The sequence below is a fragment of the Micromys minutus genome (genome assembly GCF_963924665.1).
Source record: "Micromys minutus genome assembly, chromosome: 29".
Lineage (NCBI taxonomy): Eukaryota > Metazoa > Chordata > Mammalia > Rodentia > Muridae > Micromys > Micromys minutus.
In genome coordinates, this window is record NC_137964.1 from 14306938 (window position 1) to 14332947 (window position 26010).

At 40.5% G+C, this 26010-nt stretch overlaps 1 protein-coding gene across 1 annotated transcript in view; it reads right to left on the bottom strand.

The window, feature by feature from the left end:
- BAZ1B (bromodomain adjacent to zinc finger domain 1B) overlaps positions 1-26010 on the bottom strand; it is a gene marked incomplete at its 3' end in the record, with an annotated part of 54837 nt that overhangs the window by 11286 nt on the left and 17541 nt on the right. The window contains exons 5-13 of the mRNA XM_080941159.1: positions 22952-23073; positions 21504-21701; positions 13949-15638; positions 10134-10272; positions 8980-9113; positions 5392-5494; positions 3769-3867; positions 2245-2422; positions 554-736 (exon numbers count right to left, since the gene is read on the bottom strand). Coding sequence (XP_080797285.1) covers positions 554-736; positions 2245-2422; positions 3769-3867; positions 5392-5494; positions 8980-9113; positions 10134-10272; positions 13949-15638; positions 21504-21701; positions 22952-23073 — 2846 coding nt within the window. The remainder of the gene's footprint in view (positions 1-553; positions 737-2244; positions 2423-3768; positions 3868-5391; positions 5495-8979; positions 9114-10133; positions 10273-13948; positions 15639-21503; positions 21702-22951; positions 23074-26010) is intronic.

Here is a 26010-nt window from a genome sequence, read left to right on the forward strand (position 1 = left end):
CTAGTGATCAAGGGGGGAGGGCCCAGCCCATTGTGGGTGGTGCCATCCCTGGGCTGGTAGACCTGGGTTTTGTAAGAAAGCAGGCTGAGCAAGCCAGGGGAAGCAAGCCAGTAAGTGACATCCCTCCATGGCCTCTGCATCAGCTCCTGCTTCCTGACCTGCTTGAGTTCCAGTCCTGGCTTCCTTTGGTGATGAACAGCAGTGTGGAAGTGTAAGCTGAATAAACCCTTTCCTCCCCAACTTGCTTCTTGGTCATGATGTTTGTGCAGGAATAGAAACCCTGACTAAGATAGGCACCGAGCCACAGCAGAAGCTGACTGCACTGTTACTAAAGGAAGAACTGGGACTTTACAGCACACTGTAATGCTAGATGATGCTGTGCCTGCCACAGGACAAGCATGTTCAGTGTGCTTTCCATCTTTCTGTATGTTCAACATACGCTGTTCACTAGACCAGGTAACTCTACCACTGTCAGTGGCTCTCTCCTTCTCAGCCTGGTATTCACAAAAGTACCCTAAAGCAAGAACTCTGCTTAGATTCAGCAACTCAATACCTTTGCTTCCTCTACCATTTTTTTCTCTTCATCTACTTCCTCGGACTTTGTGGAATCTTCACTTTGGAGTTTCCGTTTCTTCTGTTTGGGAGCCATGAATCCTTGCAGAAATTTCTTTATGACACTGGCTTGAAGGGCAATGACACATTCACCAAAGTCCTTCAGTTTCTCTAAGGAAATGACCTAGAGGAAAGATTTAAAATTGAGACCAAGAGGAGGACAAGACCAATAAAAAAGAAGTCGGCTAGTTCCCTAACATTCTCAACCCAAAGTCCAGAACCGTTCCATGAGTTGCCTGTGTTCCTTCCATGGTAGATTAGGGATCTAACAGTACCTGACTACTTCCACTTCCCCAATGAAAGGGTCGAGAACAATCAAATTCTATCTACTCCAAGGAATTCAACCTCTCAGTAATTATTACTACTCCATGTCACACTTGAGGGCTGAGGTACAGAGGCTTATTGTGGAACTCCAGTACCATAGAAAAACACAGGCAAGAAAAGCAAAGACGTAAGTATGAGAAGACTCAAACTGTTCTGACTTTCTGGCTGAGGGTAAGCATTGAGCTTTCCATTCTCCCACTACACTGAACCTCTGTTTACCCTATGGATGAAGAGACAGGCACCAAATCAGTCTCAAAAGTCTATTCTTTATGCAGCTGCAGAGATGGCTCAGCAGTAAGAGTACGTACAGCTCTTGCAGAGAGCCAGGGTTCAGTTCCCAGCACCCATGTCAAAGCACTCAAGATCAGAGTCACTCTACCTCCAGTGAGACCCAGCACCTCCAGCTCCTAGGACAAGAACATTCACGTGTGCACACGCACACCAAAAATAAACTTTGTAGCTGGGAGTAGTGGCACAAGTCTTTAGTTCCACTACTTGAAAAGCAGAGGCAGATAAATCTGAGTTAGCAGCAAGGCTGTCCAACACATCAAGTTCCTTACCAGCCAAGGCTACATAGTGATGCCCTGTCTTAAAAGGAAAAAAAAAATTATATATATATATATATATAAACAAATTTCTGATGCAGGGTCTCACTAGGCAACACTGGTTGGCTTGGAATTTACTATGTAGACCAAGCTGGCCTCCAAATCATAAAGACCCACACTGTCTGACCCTGGCACTGGAGTAGAGTTGGGCATGAAAACTGAATGTGGTGCTCTACCACAGCGTTAAGTGCTTAGTCATGGAGCCACCTCTTCAGTTCACAAAACTGTGTTCTTGAATGTTGTGCCCTACAATCTTGTCAGTCACATAAAAATAAGTGTGGTGGTGTACACCTTTATTTCTTGCACTAGAGAAGCAGAATCAAGAGATCACTTGTATTTGAGGCCAGCTTGATCTTACATAGTGAGTTCTGTAAGGTCCATGTAGTAAACCCTGCGGGGGGGGGGGGGGGGGGGGGAATCAAGCCAGAAAGGAAAACAACAACCCAATGTCAGCAAGAGAAAACTAGATTTGGCCCACTTCCTGATACTTAGCAAACAAGATGACATGCAAAAAACAAAAACAAAAAGCCCCTCACATTACATCCATGATCTTTTGGTTCTATACATGTATTATGCAAAATAAACCTAAACCAAAACCCGATCCTAGCTTTATGTTAGCAGGTAAGACAGCAGCTCTGAAAATAACTCCATGCTGAGTTTCTGAGAGCAGCAGCTTTCCAAGGGGTTTTTCTTGCACTCTTACCCGGGCTTCAAACTCAGATGTTCCCTCCATGTAGCCGAGTCCTCCTTTCTGCAGCCTTGTGGCCACTTCAATAAGATCACTCCTCAGGAAGTTTAAAAGCTCCTGGTTGCCATCACAAGATTTTAGACCCAAATTTGGCTTCCGAGCCAGATAAATGGAGTGAGTAATTTCTTGGTATCTATGGGAGTCGAGATAGGGGAAATTATAGAAACTTTTCTTTTTTAGCTGTCTTCAGACACACCAGAAGAGGGCATCAGATCCCATTACAGATGGTTGTGAGCCACCATGTGGTGCTGGGAATTGAACTCAGGACCTTTAGAAGAGCAGACAGTGCTCTTAACCGCTGAGCCATCTCTCCAGGTCCCTAAGGGAACTTTTGCAAGTACTCTCTACATAGTCCAGCAGCTAATAAACAGCTGTTTCTGTGTCATCCTATACTGGATAATGAGGCATCACATAAACAGAACCATACAACACACGGGTTAGCACAATGTTTTGATACTTACCCATGTGGCAGCACAAACCAGGCCTTCACTATATACAGATTTTTTAAAATGTATATGAAATTTTTATCTACATGTGTTCTGTGCAACCATCTCTCCAGTTTGTATCCCTTTTGTAAGTGAATATATAGTCACACAGCTCACATTCTGTCTTTCTACCGATCAACCGGTAGACAGGAATATGAATCAAGACATAAATGAGTAACATCAGTTTTGAACATTAATTCAGGTAGAAATGCATTTTTGCAATACTGTTTAACTAAAATGGCTCATAACTTGGTGCAGGGCATACACTAGTCAAAGATCAAGTATGCTACCATGGATCATTCTTCTAAATAAACGCGATGCTCAGAAAGATTACAAATTATGTGAACATCAAAGGTTACAGACTTATCTTTGTAACTTTAATAGATTATCAACAAAAGTCAGGTATTTCACACAGCTCTAGCCAAGAGCTCCTTGAAACCTGCCCAAGCAGAGGGTAGAGGCAGGAAAGTAAGAAGTTGAAGGTAATCTTGTGCTATAAAGTCAGGGCTAGACCTGTTTCACAGAAGTATACAAGTTGAGGCTGGTGAGATGACTCAGCTGTTAAGAGCACTGGATGCTCTTCCAGAGGACCTAGGTTTTGATTCCTAAGCACCTATACAATGGCTTACAACCATCTGTAACTCCAATCTCAGGAATAGCCACAACTCTTCTGGCCTTCCACAGCACTGAACACATGTGGTACAGACATACATGCAGACAAAACATTCATATACATAACATTACTAAATTAAAAAAAACCAAAACACACATACACACAAAAATCAAGCATGCAAACAAGCCCAAACAAAAACCGTCTTGCTACTGAGTATCATGGTGCACCCTTTAATCCCAGTACTTAGGGAGGAAGAGGCAGGCAGGTCTCTTGTGAGTTTTAGGTCAGATTGATCTGAACAGAGACCCTATTTCAAAAGCACACTGCCCACATACTGACATCAACACTGAGAAGACTTGAACAGCAAAAAGAAGCACTTACCTTTTCTCCAGTCTCTCTTTAAGCTGACTTTCCCTTATTCCCTGAGGATGAAGGCAATTTAGCAACTCATCCAGATCCTTCTGACTATCACATAGAAACCTGTAGAAGCAAAACAATCCTTACAAGTTGGAAGAACAATGAAAACCTAACAGAGAAATGCAGAATTCCAAATTGTTTTCAGTTTAATATCTACCATTAGAACACCTCATATTAGCTTTATTGTAGGTTATGGGAAGAGTGAAGGTCTTCTACTACAACATAGTAACATTTGTTTGTTTTTTTCTGAGACAAGGTGTCTCTCTGTAGCCCTGGCTTTCCTGGAACTCGATCTGTAGACTAGGCTGGCCTCGAACTCAGAGATCCACCTGCCTCAGCCTCTTTTCTGGGACTAACAGAGTGCATGCAGCAATCACATGGCTTAGAAATATACTTTATAAAGGAAATAGAACACTGTCCTTACAACTTCAAAAAGTAAATTATATCTTAAATTAAAACAGATAAGTGACTGCACTGAACATATTTTATGTAACCAAAATCCAGTTCTTTGCCTAAAAGCAGAATTGTACATACCCAGAGACCAAAAGCTATTTTTAATTTTTTCCCAAGGAGTAAACTTTACTTAATAAATATGTGTACTTTAATTTCATTTTACTTTGTATTATTTTGTAAAGTGTAATCACCAAATTCAAAATAGTTCATATTCCCAAACTGATTCAGAAGCATTCAACAATACTACATAAGATGTATAGCACAGCAGACTTGTACATGCCTGTAATCCTAGTACGTTGGGAAGCTAAAACGGGAAGATCTGAGTGAGCTCAAAGCCAACCTGAGCTACATAGTGAGTTCCAGGCTCACCAAAACTGCAGTGTAAGACTATGTGTCTCAAGAATTGGGGGTAAATCCAGCACATAATATACAAAATTATATTATAAAAAGGTCTGATGGCTAATCCAGGTTGTCAATTAGATACAGCTATTATTAAGAGACACTCTCTTAATAAAATGCCTGTGGGGCATTTATTGATTGCTTTCATACTATGGGCAGTACCATCCCTAAGCAAGTCAGTAAACAGCATCCCTCTCTGACGCCTGCAATGAACTAACTCCTCCTTCCTTCACCAGCTCCCTTGGAGGATGGATTGTAACCTATAAGCTAAAATAACCATTTTCTTCTCCAGAATGTTTTAGGCCACAGTGTTTATCACAGCAACAGAAACCAAAGTAGAACAAGCGGGGGAAATGAAGTCCTAAACTTTGAGAAAAATAGCTGGTTACCAAAAGATCACATCTGGTTTTGTAACAGTAAGGTTTTCGGATTTCTTTCCTTTGACACAGGATATTATGTGGCCCAGGCTGGTCCTGAACTTGATATGTCCTGCTTCCATCTCCTGAGCACTGGGATCACAGGAACGCACTAGCACAAACAGCTTAAGAGATGCTGAAGACGCAACTCAGAGGTTCACTCATGTTAGGCACACTCTACTTAGGCATGCTTTGATATGCAAAAAGTGAGCAACATAAAATATCTTTGATATTACGGTGTTAAATATTTTTTCCTTAATATTGGAAAGGAATAAAAATGAGCAAACGAGCAAGCCAACAATCCAATGGGCGTTGTTACCATAGGTTCTGTCCTTGCTTGGGCACAGTGGTCTCCACAGCGTCTACTGATGACCCATGATGTGCGTTCACACTTGCATTTTTGCCTAGGTTTGCTTTCTTACCTAAGAGAAATGTACATGTTAATAAGCTTAATACATTAAAAACCCAACTCCCTGTTCAGAAAACCTAAGTAGACTTCATGCCTGGCCTAATAAAATACAGATGCTGCTTATTAAACACAAAATACACATTTATAATTACTAAACTGTTGAATTTTAATTAACAAAATTTAAGAAATATAAAAACTATTTCCAGATTTATGAGTAATTATAATTTAATAAGACCATTACAAAATATAGTTATATTGCAAAAAAATTTAAATTCTAAACCTTGAGAAAGTATGTTTGCTAAACAAAGCAAAAAAAAAAATGTTTTAAAGCAGTGGATATTAATATCATACATGTAGTATGTTGATTCTCACATGGTCCCCAACTCTTTTGTTTTATAGTAATAATGACAGAGTTCGTACTGAAAACTGTATTTCCACACCTTTCCTGGGGCTCAGATTTGCCCTTTCACAATGCTAGGCAACCATCTTCCACTAGCATAAAAAGCTGGCATGCTACACTGCAAGTAGAGCTAAAGGGCTAAGCTACATACCTGGAAGGGTAGGTTTATTACATGCATTTTTTAACATACAGTACTTTAAAATCTTTTGATGGGGTTATCAGACACAACCCTGTCATTAAGTTAAGAGCTTCTAAATTTCTTCTCGACAATTCAACAGCTGCACAGCTTAAGCCTTAAGCAAACTAATCTTTCAGGATATGATAGTGCACACCACTAATCCCAGCACTTGGGAGGCAGAGGCAGGGAGCTCTCTGTGCACTCTAGGCCAGCAACTTCTATGCTCTATATTGAGACCTTGACTCAAGATAAATAAATTTAAATCAATTTAAAAATCCACTAGAGGCCAGAGAAACGGCCCAGCAGATAAAGGTGCCTGCCACCAGACCTGAGAGAACCTACCCTACAAGACATCCTCTGACCTCTATATGCATGTACCCATACATATACGCAAACATATAAATACATAGAAAAAATCCAGTTAGGCCTTTAATCCCAGCACTGAGGAGACAAAGGAAGGTGGATCTGAGTTTGAAGCCAACCTAGTGTACAGACTGAGTTCTAGGACAGTAAGGGCTACACTGAGAAGCTCTGTCTCAAAACACCAAAAAGTAAAAAAAAAAGAGGAAACAAAAACCAACAGGATGCTCTAAATTAGCTTTTGAAGAGTCCCACATTCTGTTGGAACTGTTCTCTAGTTCAACTGCCTCAGACAGGCCCTCACATATCTGTAAAATACTAAGAACCTTTAAAGTTTCCAGCTGTATAAAGAAATTAGCGGTTCTATTATTAATAATAGCTGCATTAAGTTTGTTATTAGGAGCGTCTCCAAAATCAAGCACTATTTTAAGACAATAATAAAACAACTTCCTAGTGAAATACAATACTTGAGAAACAATCTTTATCAGGTTATTATGGCCCAGTGGCTCTTTCACAGGGACTGTGTCAGAGGATGTGCTCAGGGTCTGGAGACATTTGGACATGCCTACTGCCATCTAGTGGGCAGAGGGTGAGGTGCTACTAAATACTGAATATCATACACAAAACCTTTTTTAACTAAAAAGAAACCACCAATCCCAAGCATCTGATCTGAAAGTTGCTTTTGTTCTTGAATATATTCAACACATATACACACAGCTGAAGAAAGAGTAAATCTTTCCAGAAAACTACACTTGCATTTATTTTTTTCAATTAAGATACCTCATAACCAAAAATGTTATCAGTGACTCGTCATTACTGTTTTAAATCACCTATTCATGTTTTTATTGTTTAGAAACAGGGTGGCCCACAACTGCCTGGGGCTGAGGACACCAGGCCTGTACACATGTGCTGCACAGACACACAGAAGCAAAGAAGCCACAAACATTAAAAATTAAAATAAAATACATGTCTACCTGTCAATAAAAAAGATGTATTCCTATTTCAAAGAGAATGAAAATCAAGCAAGATGTAGCATGCCTATAATTCCAGAAACTTGAGGGGTAAAGGCAGAAGAATCAAAAGCTCATGGTTGTCCTAGGCTACATCAAGGAGACCAAAGCCAGGGCTCAGGGGTTAAGAGCACTGGCTGCTCTTCCAGAGGACCAGGGACCAGGATTTAAATCCCAGAACCTATATAGCGGCTAACATCTGTAACTCCAGTTCCATAGAATCTGATGCCTCTACTGACTTTCACTGCCACCAAATGCACACAGTGCAGACACACAAACACCACATACTTTAAAACACCCTGTTATATGAGGTCCCAAGTAGATGGTAGGAGGTCCTGGTTTTGTCCTGTTCAACAACTGGGCTCAAGCACTCACTCTGCTTCAGCCTTCCAAGGAACTACAACTGTATGACATGCCACTGAGTCAGCCTCAGCCAATCCCCGCACCCACCCCACAGAGTCTGACTACAGAGTCCAGGGTGGCCTCAAATCCACAACCTCCTGTCCCAGGCTCCCAAGTGCTGAGATTACTCGTGCAGTTCCTGACATAAAATGAAATACTATTTTCTCTTTATTAGATTTGCAGTGAAGTGACATTCAGGACCTTATCCGTCTTTTTTGCAGTCAAATCCCCAGCACACTTAAATTTCCTCTGCACAATACAAAGTATTTCAGAATTTAAAAAGCAGAGAATGACGACAAACAACTGTTTCCTCCTTGGTCTCCTACCCCAATCTTAGGCTTGACACTTCTACAGACATTTCCAAGGTACAAAATCTGAAAGCTATTTCTGTAAAATCTACTACCCACATGTATTAATTCTTCATTTTCCCTCATTATGCTAGGAACAGCTCCTAGGTTCTCCCCTCTCTGAATGCTCCTCTTCACTCGGAAGCTAGGGTGGTAATAAAGAAAACACACAGCTGGGAAAAGGGGACAGAGGAAAGCCAGTCCTCAGTGGGGATCCTAAACAGTCCCTACTTAAATATTTCAAAGCCAGGGTGGAGGTGCACATCTGCAATCCCGGCACACAAGAGGCAGAGGCTGGAGGATTGACAGTTCTAGGCCAGCCTGAACTATAGCAAGGCACTCCTTCAAACAAATAAAAATGTTTCATCTTTACAAAAGAAGGTCAAAACACATTCAAAAGAAACAATCCTTAAATCTTTTTCTGAAACAGCAATGTGCAGCAGTGTTTCTTGAGCAGGTCGTAGGCAGCCACACACCCAACTAAGGAAACCAATACTCTGCAGTGCTTTGTGCTGTGCTGCTTCATAGTTCAGACTTACTCAATGCATTCTGGACAAAACATCTTCTACCCATGACAGGGTGACACCATACTCAAGGCAGTGACTCTGAATCTTATTATGCTGCAACTCTTTAATACAGTCCTCATGTTGTGGTGACCCCCAACAATAATGCCTTATTATCAATTCTCGTGAAAGGGTCTTCCAAACCCTGCAAAAGGGTCTCGACTACCACCCATGCCCCTCCAGCCCTGGCTGAGAAGTGCTGCTTTATGTCAGCAGCCTCTACAGCCCATATACTTACTTCGAGGACAGTAATCATCTTCAGATGAATTGTTGTGGTCTTTGCGATGATGCTTAAACCGGTAGTCAATACTGTTATGGACCCAGCCCTTTTCAATGAATAACCCTGGGACTTCATTTGAGAAGAGCCAGTATCTACAAAGCACAAGGGATTAATCAGTGACACCCATAAGTGAGACAGTGGACATGGAGAAGGTTGGGGTCTTTACTGCTGGAGGCAGGAGTAGCACTGGTCACAGCTGACAGTGCCTTCCTCACAATCTGACATAGAAGAGTTGTAAAAAAAGACAGGGAAGCGCTGGAGAAATGGCTCGGTGGTTAAGAGCACAGTTTGCTCTTCCAGAGGTCCTGAGTTCAATTCCCAGCAAACACATGGTGGCTCACAACTATCTGTAATGGGATCCAATGCCCTCTTCTGGTGTGTGAAGAGAGTGACGGTGTATTCACTCACATACATAAAATAAATATTTAAAAAAAAAAAAAAAAAGACAAGGTAACAAAGATGTTTTGGCATCTGGAAATCATCTAATGTCTCTGTCATTTCTGTAATGTATATTCTATTTCTTTAAGTTCCATACAATGAATGAATTTTAAATACCTGTTTAAGTGTATCCTGTTTTGCCTTCGTGTGTGTGTGTGTGTGTGTGTGTGTGTGTGTGTGTGTGTGTGTAAATGTATGTATATACACATGACTGATGCCCCACCAAGTTCACCCCTGGAACTAGAGTTACAAATAGTTAAAGTCACCATATAGGTGCTGAGATCCAAACCCAAGAACAGAAAGTGGTCTTAATCACTGAACCATCTCTCCTAAAATACTGAATCATTTTAAAAGAATTATTTGGATTAAAGTTCATCTGTCTGTGTTATTTAAATTTCCTATCAAGGGTACCCACACGGATAAGAGGGAACTTTTTTCTTAATCATGGGAACAGAACCCATGGTTTATGCAAAAGCTCTGATATAAACTACAAATGAGTCTGGGAGATTGTCTTATTTAACTTTGTAACCCTAGCATCTGACACCAGTAATTGAACAATGAGCAACCATTGTTCTACTCACAACTGAAAAACAGAACAGGAACAGTTCATTTCTAGCACCTTAGCTGGCTTCCCAAATTAGTAACTATGATCACTCAGAAGTTGAGTAAATCACCTGTTATGGTTGCGGTCTGTACCGATTGGTGTCCTGCGCAGGACGAGTTTCGCCTTGGCAATTCCCTCCTGGAAAGCTTTCTCTGCAGCAGCCTTGTGCTTCCGCATCCGTTCCTCTTCAGCTTCCCGTTCCAATCGCACTGGTGAAGATTAAAAAACAAGTGTCTGTATGAAGCATATGTTTACCAGACTTTCTTCCTTTTCCATGTAGGGTAGAACATGACCATCTATGATCCTCCTATATTCCTTAGGATGTCTCACCCCTCACTGCCACAGGATCCCGAAACAGACCAGGATGAGTTATAAAGAGAATGTTTCAGTCAAGACAGTGGGTGTGGACGAGACCCAGGGGTGGCGATGTCTTTAATTTTAGTACTAGGAAGGTAAAGGCAGGTGAATCTCTGTGAATTCAAGGTCAGCCTGGTCTACAGAGTGAGTCCTAGGACATCCAGGGCCAGACACATAATGCCTGTGCAGGAAAAAAATTCAGTCAAGAGGAACCTGTGTCATCTTAAGTATGTATGTATGTATGTACATGCAGGTTGTCACTATATACCTCTGGCTGTCCTTAAACTGCTATGTAGACCTGGCTGTCCTTCAACTCAAGAGGTCTGCCTCTGATTCTGAGTGCTGTGATTAAAGGTGTAGGCCAACCTGGGCTCCTTAATGTGACTGATAAAGGGGAAGGAAAAACAAAAACAAAAACAAAAAACAAAAACAAAAACCCAAGTACAGGGAAAGAGCAAAGAGCAGCAGTAATTATAGAACTAGAAATGAGGCTCAGTGATAGTTTGCCTACCATTCAAAGCCAAACTCCAGACATAAACGCACCAACATGTGGCTAATCAGAAAGCCTTTCTTTCTTCAGAAAAGGTCTCACTATGTATCATTGGCTGGCCTGAACTCATGAATTTCTACCTATAGAGTGTGGAAATTTAATATGGTACCACTGTACCACTCACAACTTCTCACCAAGAGGGTTTGAGTAGTTCTGGCTGAATTCACAGCAACCTGTCTGCCTGTCCCTGTTTCCCTCCTTGGTTTGAAAAACTTTTTTTTAAAGTTATTTCTTGGGGGCTAGAGAGATAAGTCTGAGGCTGGGAGCACTTGCTGATCTTGCAGAGGACCTTGGTTCACTTCTTAGCACACTCACATGCAGCTCACAACTATATGTAACTTGGATTCTAAGAGATACGACCCCAGAGAGGCATACGGTGCACATACATATGTAAGGACAGAGCAATTATAAACATACAATAAATTAAAAATTAATGCTATTACTTCACTGATGGAATAAAATTATGGAGTTGAGACAGTATCATGTAGCCCTGGCTGGTCACCAACCTAGTTAATATGTGGAATTTTGCTCAATAAAAACAATCTATCGGGGGCTGGAGAGATGGCTCAGTAGTTCAGAGCACCAACTGTTCTTCCAGAGGTCCTAAGTTCAATTCCCAGCAACCACATGGTGACTCACAACCATCTGTAATGGAATCTGATGCCCTCTTTTGGTCTGTCTGAAGATGGTGACAGTGTACACATATACATAAAATAAGTAAATATATTTTTAAAAAAACCAATCTATCAATCTACTATTTTAAGTTTTTGTCTGTCAAATTCTACTACTACAATTTACAAAAGACTGCTATTTTAAATGTCACAATCTTTAATTTATAACTTCCCTGATAATCATACATGGAATATAGTAAGACCTAGGATCTTTTAAAAGGTGAAAATCTTATTTATCTAAAAACAGAGTGACAGAGGGGGGTGGGAGGAAGGGAGAGAGAGAGCGTGTGCCAGCGAGCAAGCAAGCAAGCTGGGTTTGATAATATACACATTTAATCCCAGCATTTGGGAGGCAGAGCCAGGAATATCTGAGTTCAAGGCCTGCCAGGCGTACACAGAAGAGTTCCAAGCAGTGAGAGATAACCTCAACAAAACTAAGCAACAGCCAGGCAGTGGTGGTATATTCCCTTATTCACAGCACTCCAGGCAGATATTTAAGTTCTGAGTTCAAGCCAACCTTGTCTACAGTGTTGTAGAACATCCAAGGCTACAAAGAGAAACCCTGTCTTGAAAAACAAAAAAGTAAACCAAAACAACAAAAAAGACCCCAACCTCCCAAAAAACTAATCAACAGAAATGTTGGGGTTGGGGTGAATGGTATAGTGCTTGCCTAGCACATCCAAAACTCTTATATGAGCCCCGAAAGCACAAAAATATAATCAAGTATAAAATCTGTGGCCTTTAATTAAATTCTCTAGACTAATTAACTATATAATTACAGCAGTTACAGAAGAGTACAAAAGCAAACATTAAAGGTAGTAAATGTTAAAGATACATCTGGTGTAAACATGGAAAAATTAGAACTCTTACCTGATGACAGAGATGTAAAACTATACAATGGCTTTGTAAATGGCCAGGGCACTCCTCAAACGGTTAAGCATGGCTACAGAACTCAGTAATTCCTTTATAGGCATATACCCCAAAGGCACTATGCTTAGTCAAATTAAATTCTTTATAGAGGCATATTAATAACAGCCAAATGATGCAGGCATCCTAACTGTCTACTGACTGGTGAACAGTGAATAAAATAAAATAATATTATGTGAATCTTGAAACCATTCAAATGAAAGAAATACAACATTAAAGTAGATTATATGACTTTTATTACTTATGCATGTGTCTGTGTGAAGGTATGTACATGAGAATGCAGTTGTCCGAGGAGACCAGAAGATTGTTGTTAGATCCCCTGAGCTGGAATTACAGACAGTTATAAGTTACTTGATGTGCCAGGAACAGAAGTCAGATCTTCTCAAAGAATAGTATGCTATCATTATCACTGAACCTCTCCAGCCCAAAATGATCCTATTTAATATATAACACATATATATTATATTTATTTATCCTGTATGTAGAAAGGTCAGATGGTAAGTCAGGAAAGTCAGTTCTCACTTTCTGCTCTGTGGGTCCCAGGAGCAATCTCAAATTGCTAGGTGTGGTAGCAACTGACACTGAGGTCTTTTACTGGCTCAAGGAGATTCTATGTAAATGAAATGTACAGAGCACATAAATCCAGAAAGATCAGTAGTTGTCAGAGGCTAAGAACAAGGGATGACTTTCGAGGTTTCTTCTGGGATGGTGAGAATAGTTTGCAACTAAGTAAGATTTTTTTTTTTTTATGTATTGGTTTCTTCCAATAGTTTTACATGCTATAACACATATGAGCCTCTCAGAAAAATGCTCTGGTGCACATATATTCAATTCCAGGGCAGAGAAATTCCCTTAAATTCAAGGTCAACCTGGGACTGTCTCAAAACAAACACAGTAACAAAAAAGACATGGTCTATGTGCACGCAGCCAGACAGGCCCCTCAACTATTTATTCATTTAATAGTATGAATGGGGTTTTGTCTGCATATGTCTATGCACCACTTGCATGATTGTGGAGGCAAGAAGCAGATGCTGGATCCTTTAGAAGTAGTTATGAACCTTTCCTGCAAACACACACACACACTCACTCACACACACACACGGAGTATGCAAGCACACAAAGCTATTCAGCTAAGCATGGCAGCTCATGCCTGTAATCCTAACATTCTGAAGGTTGAGACAGGGGGATGTGTGTAAGGCCAGGCTTAGCTACAAAGTTTCAAGAAAGGCTGAGCTGGCTAAGACCCTATCTCAAAACCATGAGAAAATAAAAATATCTTGGTGAGTGATAGTTTATGACAGATACTCTACCATTATTCTAGTACTTTCTGTTCTTCTCCCCATGAAAGGGCTGTCCTGAACCTCTCAGGACAAATTTTACCTTTTGTTTCTCTCTCCTGGATTTCCCGCTTCCTCTTAGCTTGCATGCTAAGCAGCCTTCTGCTCTTGACGGCACTAATCATGTCATCTGCTTCCACTTCCACTGGTTCAATCTTGACAATTTCCTTCTTCGCTTTGCCTAGCATATTCTCCTCTTTGCCATTCTCTTTATTTCTGGCTTCCATCTCCTTCCGTTTTTGCTTCTCTGCTCTCTTCTTATCATTCTCCTCTTTCAGCACAGCAAGCCGCTCCTTCCACAATTCTGCAGACATCTGCTGCCTTGTCTCCATGTGGTCCTGCACAGAGTACGTCATGAGGATCCGGTGACATAGAGCTGTCAGTATCCGTAGCTTCTCCTCTGAGGTCAGCTCAAAGAATTCTGATGTCTCCAGTTTTTCTAGGAACTCGTCTTGTACTTCATTGTCCTCAAATGGTGTGGAATCTTTATTGTCATCTGTTTCTGAGCCCTCACTGTCCTCCTGGACATCACACCTACGCAAGCAGAGCCGGACCAGCTCTGAGACAGAATGCAGGGTGAGGGGGATTTCCGACAGCTTCATTCCCAGTTCTCCATAGTCTTCTGCAATTTCATCCTGAAGTAAGGTCTGCAGCAGGATGACCAGCACTCTGTTCAAGTACAAAAAGCCACCTTTATCTGCACTCAAAGCTTCCATTAGAGACACAGCAGTGATAGGGTACTGAGCATCAGGCAAGAGCAACCCAGAGTAACAGCTCAGGAACTCCACCACCAGGGCCACATCCCCAAAGAGAGTGTTGGGCAGCCCCTCAGGGGTATCTACCAGCCTGAATGCAGGGAGGCTTTTGCCGCCTAACTCCTGGTCTTCATACCGCTTCTGCTTTTCTAACCTCTCCAGCATTTCTTTCTCTCTCCGTTCTCTGGCTTTTTCCCGCAACCTCTCCTTTAGCTCCTGTCGTTTCTTTTTCAAATATTCTTTCCGTTGCTCTTCAGACATAGAGGCCCACCTCTTTTTATGCTCCAGGAGCTCATAGCGCTTCTGGACCAGAGCCCGAAGCTCTTCTGGAAGACGAGCTCTATCTTCATTGGAGAGGAGACGTGCTGTTTTGGAGATAACACAGGACAGGGCACTCTTCTTGTCCTCTTTATCCTTATTTTCTTTGTAATAGGCAATGAGATGCAGAGCGGCAGGAGGCAGGTGTTTATGAGGTTTACCAGAAGACCTTGGCACACCCCCAGAACTCCGTGGGGTCCGAGTCATCTTCTGAGTCCCTTTGGCCATATCCAACAAAGTCATCTGCTTCATTTTGGTCTTAGGAGTCTTCACACACTTGCTGGGCGATTTGGAGTTGCCTGTGGACTTCTGTCCATTCAGGATGCCTTTGCTTCTGCCCTTGGCCTTCAGAGGTTTGTCGCTGTGCTTCCCTGGCTTCTTGGTGGATGGGCCTTTCTTAGGAATGTGGAAGCTGTGTAGCTTGTTGGGGGACATAATTTTCATCACCTCTTCCAAATGCTCTTCTGGAGACTTGGAATTCTTTGAGTTCTTCACTTTTAGTGGTGGGCCATTTAACGACTTCTCCAAGTGCACATGACACCACAGCTTAGGGTTTAGTGGGGAACTCAGAGAAGAACTGTCTCTCTTAGGTTTCTTTGAGGGCTTCCTGTCTGGAGATCCAGTATTCCTCCTCTTGGTAGAGGGATTGAGAGTCATATACTAAAATTTAAGAACAGGAGCAAAATTACTTTTAAAAACGTGTAGCAAGCACTGTAAAGCCACACATCCAGCGTCCCAACATAGTAAGACCTGTCTGAAAGCAAAGCTACACTTGGCCGATGTAGTGGAAGAAAAATCAGCGGTCCCCAAACTTAGGAAGTGAAAATAAGAGGATCAGAAATTTAGTCTGTCTTTGTTACATACCAAGTTTGGGGGCATCTTGACTCACTTTAGACTGTCTCAATGTCCCCCATCCCCCAAAACGCACTGCACTGTGGAGCTATACAGCTCAGTGATAGGATGCTTCTCTGTAACATTTGAAGACTTGGGTTCTACCTTCATAACTGCACAAAAGCCTACCATCCTCTGAATGTTAGATGCTTTGATACACAGCTAACTTTGTTTCCATATGCATTAGTGGTTCTCAAATATTTTTATGAACTCTATGAAAACTTTCTCCAGCAACAACATATAAAAACAATGCATACAGTTTTCAAAGTCTATCCATTGGATCAATTATAAAAGAACTGATCTAAAAACAGAAGCATCTCAAGAGTTTAAGAAGTACTACTCTTAACCTGAGAGTGTAGCTCAACTATAGAGCACCTTCCTAGAACCCCCAAGTCACGGGCTGACTCAATGTACAACACTTGCCTAACATACCTGTATTCTATCCCTAAAAATGGGTAGGGGGCACCCCACGCACATTCAGAGGAAATAATCCTGTTCTTGAAATAGCAATTAGATTTCCCAAGCTTTAATTTTATGTCAGCTTCAATAATTTGTGCTTTAAGCAGAATATACTATATAAATACTTAATCTCAACCCAGAGGCATACATTCCTTTACAAACAAAATTATGCAGAGTGGTAATAACACCACTCAGATGAAGAACCCTCCTGTATTTGGCTCTAGGCTTCTCAAATCCCTCTTTATTCTATCCCACAATGAAAAAACTCACTTCTATGAATATATTAACTACAAACACTATAAATTCTCACTTTTTTATACAGTTCTTTAAAATTCTTCTAACACTTTCCACTGTTATCTTCTGTATGTTGAGTATATTTGTGTTGGGTGGTGCTATACACACACCAAGGTAGACACATGGAGGTCAGAGGAAAACATGAAGGAGTTGGTTCCTACCATGTGGACCAAAGGAATTGGATTCAGGTGCTCAGACTGCTACTGTCAATCCTGACTGTAAGTTTGAAGCCCCACCCCTTCATTTTCTCAGCTACTCTAGTCTACAATCTTCCAATCTCACAAGACTTTTTCCCCCCTTTGTTTTCTGAGACAGCCTTGTAGCCCTGGCTGTCCTGGATCTATCTCTGTAGACCAGGCTGGCCTCAAACTCAGAGATTCTCCTGCCTGTGCCTCCCAAGTGCTAGGATTAAAGGTGTGTGCCACCACCAGCCGGTATATCTTATAAAACTTTAAATCCATTAATTTTATCACATTTTCAAGATCCTAACCGGTTGTCCTTTTTTTAAAGAGGTGAGGTGTCAGAGCCAGGCACAGTGACTTACACCTATGATCCCAAGCACTTAAGATACAGGGGTATGAGCATTTCCAACTTTCTGGACATCCAGTAAGCCCTGTCTAAAAACACACTGACAAATCCCCTCCAAATAAACAAAAAGATAGAGTCTCACTATAATACCCAAGATAGCCTCAAGACTTTGAACAAGCCATGATCCTACGCCTGAGGAGTAGGTGGGAGTGGGTAGGCATGGACCACCATGACTGGCTTCCATCCTTCCTCACTTAAATTTAATTCTAGGCAATCATTACAATCCACTCATACAAACGAACAATTTCCTTCATATTCTGTATTTACTTGGAAAAGCACAGTCTGTTCTGCTCCAAGCTGTTTATGGTAAACACGGTTAGAACAGAAACTACAAATCCATTGCTGGCACTCCAAGAGACCCTAGTTGGCCCTCTCACAGTACATTGCCTCAGCGTCCTTCCCACTACTTCTCTCACATCTTCTGGCTCCTCAAGCTTCCCCACCCCATTTCTCTCTACAGAATTATTAAGAAACAGCTTAGCATGCTTGCTCACACCTGTAATTCAAGAACTCCAGAGCTGAGGTAGAAAGACTGTCAGGTTGGAAGGAGTGTCATATGAGTCTGAGGTCTGCCTGAACTACATAAAGTAAGACACAGTATCAAAAAGAAAGCAACAAGGCACATGTGAAATTCCAGAATTTGAAAAACTGGGAGAACTTCCTCATGGAAGTTCCTGGTCACAACAGGAGTTAACTGATTTTACTATTTTAAACAATGTAATTATAAGTCAGGTGTGGCATGTAAAAGCCTGTAATCCCAGCACTTGGAAGACAGGAGCAGGAGGATAAGGGCAAGTTCAACCTGGACTATTATGAACCCATCTCAAAACAAAACACCCCAAACAAGCCAAAACAGTTAAAATACAAACTAAATTAAATAGTCTAGCTCATTTTAGCTAACAGAAAAAAGACTACTAAACAATTTCTACTACAGGAAGCAGCTATGCATGAGGAACCATTTGGAATAGACAGGGCTAATTGGAATGGTGGCACATGCCTGTTATCCTAGCACTCAGAAGGGAAATGAGAAAGGATTAGTTTAAAGATTAAGGACAGAATCAAAGAAACAAACCCATGGAACCCAACAAAACAGAAAGAAAAATGTCTGATTGCAAGAAGAGACCATGATTAAACTCTTCTTTTGAAAAATGAGTAAATCCCAACTTTAAAGCTGAAGCTGACTTTTCAGAATTACAGGCAATATTGGCACATGCCCCTCATCTAGACCCTGGGAAGGATGAAGAACTGCAGGCTTAGTCTTTTAGCTGACTGCTTACTAGTGCCTGATTAAAACGGAATGTTATGTATCCTAATACCTTTGCTCAGGACAGAGGTTCACCATCTTATAGAACACAAACACTAGTCATGACTCCTGGGATACCTTCCTCACTGTAGAATTTTCTAGTTGTAGTTTTTCAGGACCAAATATCAAAACATTAAGAAGAAATAAGCAAAAAGGGATGACACTTAGGGTTCCCTCGTAGACAACAATACTGTGAAGTGTTTCAAAATCAGTGCACTTCTGAGACTGTCCTGCAATGCCAGCAACAAGTGAAAACAAGTATGTGCACTCACGCTGGCCCTCTTCAAGCAGCTGGAACAACTACACAACAGGGCAAACACACCAACACTCCTGCTGGTGCTTAGGTGGATGCTTACAGTTGAAAGAAAAAGAGGCTAATCAAGACAGTTTTGTTCTAACATTTTAAACAGATACCTTTAATAGGTATCATTGGAACTGGGATGTCCAGGTTGGAGAGATGACTCAGTGGTTAAGAATGCTGATTGCTTTTCCAGAGGTCCTGAGTTCAAATCCCAGCAACGACATGGTGGCTCACAACCATCTGTAATAGGATCTGATGCTCCTTTCCTGTGTGTCTTAAGACGGTGACAGTGTACTTAAATATAATAAATCTTAAAAAAAAAAAAAGAAAAAAGAAAAAAAAGAACTGGGATGCCCAACTTATGATTCTCTTTCTAGTTAAATGATTTCAAAGTTACAATATGATGCTTTTACTTCTACTTGGAAACAGTGTTCAGAAACAATATGGACCATTAAATGGCAAGAGTTCCAGTCTCTACTTTCATCAAGTCAAATCACATTAAAAAATTTTTTTCTGAAAAAAATGAAAGAAATGAACTCACCCAACCCCCTCCCAACAGGCCGGCTCCCGGCGTGAGCAGTCCTTCAGTAGCTGGATCATCTCAGCATGGAGCATGCTGGGTAGTCACAGCCAAATGGGAGCCGGCATGGCTGGACTCAGGGGGATCTGAAAAAGTATAAAACCACTTATGTGCCGAGGGTCTCCTCTATTTCCCACTCAGCACAGTTCTACAAGATTAATATAGAGAGGGAAAAATGAAAAAGAAATTGATTTTGGTGAAGGCCCTTTCTCAGTGTTGACTACTTATGACAGCAACATGAGAGGCCAAAAGAAAGTGGACATTATTCTATTTTGTTCCCATCACAAAGAGTATAACACCACCAGGACTATAAGTCAAAGAAAACTTTTGTTGATAACAATGAGAAAACAATCTGCAGCAATTCAATCTGAAGCTGAATTTAATAATAAAAATAGTGTATCTAACCAATTAGACCTATTGCAAAACTTTGTCAATGCAGTTGAACTGAGTGGCCACAAGTGTCAAATTTGTGGTTGTGGAGTCACCGCCAGTTGTGAGCTGCCTAATGAGGGGTGCTGAACTTGGGCCCTCTAGACAAGAAGTGCTCTTAATCACTTAGCCATCTCTCAAGCCTCACATATCTGATTTTTATTCCAGTAGGCTGGTTTTTGTTGTTGTTTGTTTTCCTTTGGGAAAAAAATGTAATCCTGGCTGTCCTGGCACTTGCTCTGGAAATTAGATTGGCACTGAACTCAAAGAGATTCACTTGCCTACACACATACACGCAAACAGCTCCAGTTGACTTACTGTATATGGGATGGAATACAGGGCCTCTCATGACAGACAAGTATTCTATCGCCGAACTCACTGCTTTTCTACTCTTCTCATTCGCTGATGACAACATAGCAGGAGTTTGAGGGCAATTTATATAGTTTATGTCAACCTCTGTATGTTTTGGCCAGTAAGTCAACTAGAAAGGTATTTTTTGGTTTTGTTTTGTTGTAGTTTTGGGTACTGAGCCCAGAACCTCACACAGAGAGGTAAAGAGGAAGGGAGACAAGAGAGGAAAGGAACATGGGAGATAAAAAAAAAAAAAAAAAAACAAAAACAAAAAGAAATCCTGAGGCTGGAGAGGTGGCTCAGCAGTTAAGAACACTGACTTCTTCCAGAGGTCCTGAGTTCAATTCCCAGCAACCACATGGTGGCTCACAACCATCTGTAATGAGATCTGATGCCCTCTTCTGGTGTGTATGAAGACAGCTACAGTGTACTCACATACACTAAAAAAAAATAAATCTTTAAAAAAAAAAAAAAAACAAAACAACAACAAAAAAAAAAACCTGTTCCTTAAAAAAAAAAAAAAAAAAAAAGAAATTCTAAGCCAAACTCTCAATTTATCATCCACTGTTATTTGGTTCTCATTAGATTATACATCAGATTCCCCACTTATAAATAAAACTAATAGATACACCATAAATTATATAAAAATGATTTAAAGATCAAAATGGACAATTCAAAAGGAAGGGAAAATGTACTCTCAAGAGGGAAATGCTTGTTTCTATTAACATATCTCATAAATTATATTCCAGGCTTTATAGGATTGTCAAAGTTATCTCGCCTTATATATAAAATGTTTTCCTTCCACCCCCATACCCCTTGTAGTCCTGAAACTCTATGTATACCAGGCTAGCCTCGAACTGAGAGGCCTGCTGGTCTCTGTGTCCCAAGTGCTAGGATAAAAGGCACATGCCACCACGCCTAGCTCAGTTTTGATATCCGTGTTAGTATTTTGTCATCTTGACACTGACTAGAGTAATCCAGAAAGAGGAATGTCAACTGAGAAAATGCTTCTGAGACTGATCACAGGTGAACTTGTAAAGCCTTTTCTTGACTAATAATTGATGTGAGAAGGTGCAGCTCATTATGGGCGGTGCTACCCCAAGGCTGGGCAGGTGGCTGTGAGCTGTATAAAAGCAGGCTAAGGAAACACAGGAACAAGCCATTAAGTATCATCCCTCCACGGTCTCTGCTTCAGTTACTGAATGAATCTGCTGTTAAAGGTCCAAAATCTGCTATGAATCTTATTCTAGAGAAAGAAACTTATCTAGTAAGGCTTTATTTATTTATTTATTTATTCATCTAGGTGTCCAACATTAATAGTGGCCTTACCTTATATGGGTCAAGTAAAAAGTCACTGAACTTGCTAGGCAGGGAATATTTCTTCACCAATTCATCTTCTACCACCCAAGGTGCATTCTCACCAGTACCAGCACGTAAAGCATTATGCCGAATAAAGTATCGAAGTATCTCCTTATTTGGTGGTCTCTCTGTCCGAATCAAGCTGTCTGCTGGCACATTGCTGATGATCTAGGTGAAAGAATAACAAAGAAATCAGCACTCGGGTGGGAAGCAGTTAAACAATGAGCACAAAACATACCACAACTGAAAGAATCACAAATCCATGTTGGGGAGGGGTCACTACTATACATTAGAAGGCAAAATTTTGAGACAGAATTTCAAAATAAACAATCCCTAGGTTATTTGTCAATAAATATCAATTAAATTAAGTATACCATTCAACTTCACATCAGCAATTTTTATAGTTATGACTTTACCTTAGCAAGTCATTTAATAGCAAAGGAGGAAGAGCAAGCATACCTAACATCCATCCTTCACAGATCTATGCTTGGTGGTACACACCTATAATCTCAGCACTCAAGAGGCTAAAGTAGGAAGATAATGAGCTTGTGGCTAGACCCTTTCTCCAAAATACCAAAGGAAACTGGGGAGTAATGGTGAACAACTTTAATCCCAACACTCAGGACACAGAGGCAGGACGATTGTTACAAGTTTGAGACCAACCTGGATTACACGACCAGCTTTAGGCCAGCACAAATACATAGCAAGGCCCTTAGCAAGGTTATACCTTCACTGGGCTGAGCTGTCTCTTGTATGAAACAGTTATCTATGAAAACTAACACATGATTATTTTCAACATCCTAGCCCTCTTTGCAATAAACTTATAAGTTCTATTCAGGTGTGTGTAGAAACAGCCAAAATAATACACCAATATTTTTTAAATTTAGATTTAATCAAGGAAATATTTTATTTACAAGTTTAAAACTTTTCTGACACAAGGTCTCATGGTGACCTGACCTGTGACTCCTGATTCTCCTGCTTCCATATCCTAATTACCAGGAGCTAGGAAATAAACTCTTGCCAAATGCTTTAAAGATAACCTGACTCAGAACATATTGAAAGACATATTAAAGGTAGAGCTGGGAACAGTTCAGTGATTGTACTTGTCAAACATACGGAAAAGCCTTAGTCCCACAAGAAGAATTAAAAATGTAAAAACCAAACACTGTATAGCTCAGATAACTTTGTGTGGAATATTTGCCTAGAATAGCAATGCCCTGAGTTCAATATTCAGCAAGGGACTTTAAATAAAGGTAAAAAGGCAGTAGTAAGCTGTTTTGTCATAGTTGATTCATCATGTAACTTTACATTTCTGAGATGAAAACATCCCTTTACATTTTTCCTTAGCACATTTTCCCCAAGAAAACCACCCCTACAACAGTTTCTTAAAATCTATTACTATAACAAACTTAACCCACCTTATCTTCATTTTGTAACTTCACATCATATTTGTGAGGCAGAAATTTTGGAGGAGCCCATTTTCTTTCTCCTTTTTTTAATGACGTAGGAAGTTTTCGTGGAGACCTACGCGCTCTGTCATCTAGTCAAATCAACAGGAAATTAGCAAATAATAATAATAAATTAATTCAACTCATTTAATCACAACTAATAACTTCATTCAGTCCCTCAGGCACTGGTTGATGAGCTGTATCTGTCGTCTATGCAGGAAGTCAGGTAAGTAAATGCCTACAATTCCACAATTTAGGCTGACAAACAAGAATACTTTGAAAGTACAGAAAAGGAATATTCCAGAAGGTAAGCATGAAACATCTTAAAAAGAATATGACTTGTGGGCTGGAAAAATGACTTAGACTTGGACTAGATTCCCAACACCTACATGGTGGTTCATAACTGTCTATAACTGTATCCAGAAGACCTAATGCCTTTTAATGAACTCTGTGGCACCAGACATCTGTATGGTGTACACATACATGTAGGCAGAACACCTATACACATAAAGACATGAATAAAAGAAAGTGAAGAATAACAGGATAACCACCAGTGCTTAATCTAACAAAAAACATTAAAACAATTGGGGCTGGAGACAGTTTGGAAGTTAAGTGCACTTACTGCTCTTTCAGAGGACCAAGCTGGGTTTGTTTCCTAGCACTCACATGATGGCTCAAGCATCTGTGACTACAGTTCCAAGGGAATCTAAGGCCCTCTTGTGGACTGCATGGGCACTGCATGCATGTGGTACACAGATACATGCAAAATACCCATACACAGAAAATAAAGTAAATTTAAGATTAAAAACAAAACAAAAACATAAAGCAAAAACAAAAACCCTGGATTTTTTCAAGAGGACCTGGGTTTGATTCCCAGCACACAGTAGCTCTAATTGCAGGGAATCTGGCCTGGAAGGGCAGCGGGCATGCAAGTGGTGCACAGACATATATGCAGGCAAAATACTGACACATATGAAATCTCTAAAATTTCAAAAAAGTTAAAAAGTCTTAAAAAAAAAATCTCTGTACCTGGCAAATGAGAAGCCATCTGCAACCTGATTAGAAAACTATATAAGTCATTAAAAGGCAAAAATTATTAATGCAGGCATGGAAGCATACATTTGATACACCTGTAACCCAAAAACTCAACAGAGGAAGGCCAGTCTGGGTCACAGAGCAAATTACAGTTCTAGGCTGTCATAACAGCCTGCAAAGAAAAAGTGTCAAGTATAGCAACACAAGCCTATAACAATATCCAGTATTCTCTGGGTACAGACAGAAAGATCAGAGTTGGACATCTCAGATACATAGCTTGAGGATAGCCTACTTGAGTCACTGTCCCTAAGCAAAAAAGTAAAGTCAGACAAGTTAATTCATAATTAGTATAAAGGAATCAACCACTGGTCAGTACGTACAAAAAGTAATACAAGACTCTCAGAATAAACAGGATGGAAGAGTATCATTGGGTTGGTGACCAGAAATTCAAGGCCAATGTTTAAAAAAAAAAAAAAAAAAAAAAAAAAAATCAAAGAATAAAATATCAAGCCAAAATAGGAACACAGAGCTAACATGTTCATGCCCAAATTTCCCCCACCAAGAAAGTATTATGGAAACTAGAATTTTTTCACATTTCTTCAGAAATCTTAACTGTTTAGAGAAAACATTCAGTGTTTTGTAACGTTAGTTCAAACTGCCTACCCACCCTTTTTATATATTAGAAATATCACTAGATCTTAGTAATGAAAAGGCAAACACGCTAAAAAAGAAGTCAAAGCCTAAACCCTGATTTATGGGTACCAATGTTTCAGGAATGACTTCAATCTCCGTATCCCTGGTATCCCAATGACTGACTGATTCTGCAGTCAGAGAGAGAAGAGTAAGAAAATATCCTCTTCAGTCAGCTCCTCATGAAAACAATGTTCAACCTCAGGTAATCAGAATGTCCACATTTTAGGGGCTGGAGAGAAGGCTCAGAAGTTAAGAGCACTTGCTGTTCTCCAGAGGACACAAGCTGGGTTCCCAACACCCACACTGGATGACTCACAATCACCTGTAACTCTGAATGCAGAGGATCTGATCCCCTTTCTTGTCCTCTGCACAGGGCATATACTCACAAATAAAAACAGAATAAACTTACAAATAAAAATTTAGTTTCAAAGAGAGAACCTGGAAATGGTACAAATATGCAGTTTCAACAGAGCAGAAAACACAGCTGAAATAACAAAACCGAAAGGCCTAGTCTCAGAAGTCTCCTTCAGAATACTACTATAAGGACTTCTAAAATAATCAGCATGGATCCAAAACATCTGGATGCAACACAAGGGACAGTAGGGAAAGTGGCAATTAAAATAGTGAGGTGAAATTATTCAATCAAACAACAATTACAGATACACCAAATACAGTTAAATATACACCAAATACTGTGTGCTCATTTTGAGACAAAAGAATTCTATGACAGTTAATTTCCGTATTTAAAGAGTCTTAAGTCGAAATAACAAAGGCTTAGAATGAACTGGCTGTTTTTGCATGATAACTGAGCTAGAAACATCACAGAGAAAAGAGCCACAGTTGAGGAACTGTCTCCACAAGATCCAGCTGTAAAGGTATTTTCTCAATTAGTGATCAGTGGAGGAGGGTCCATCCTAGGTGGTGCCATCCCTATACTAGACCTGGATTCCATAAGAAAGCAGGCTGAGCAAGCCATGGGGAAGCAAGGTAGTAAGCAGCACCCTCCATGGCCTCTGCATCAGCTCCTGCCTCCAGGTTCCTGCCCTGCTTCAGTTCCTGTCCTGACTTCCTCCAGGGATGGACTGTGATGTGGAAGTGTAAGCCAAATAAGCCCTTTCCTCCACAACGTGCTTTTTGGTCATGATGTTTTCACTACAGCAACAGAAATCCAAACTAAGAAACACTCTCAGAGAGGTTTTCCAAGTAAACAATGCTCTTAGTTCTTCTAACTGTAAAGTACTATTTAGTCTCCACATCTGTAAACATATTTGGTTAACACCAAATATTTAGTGTTTGATCTG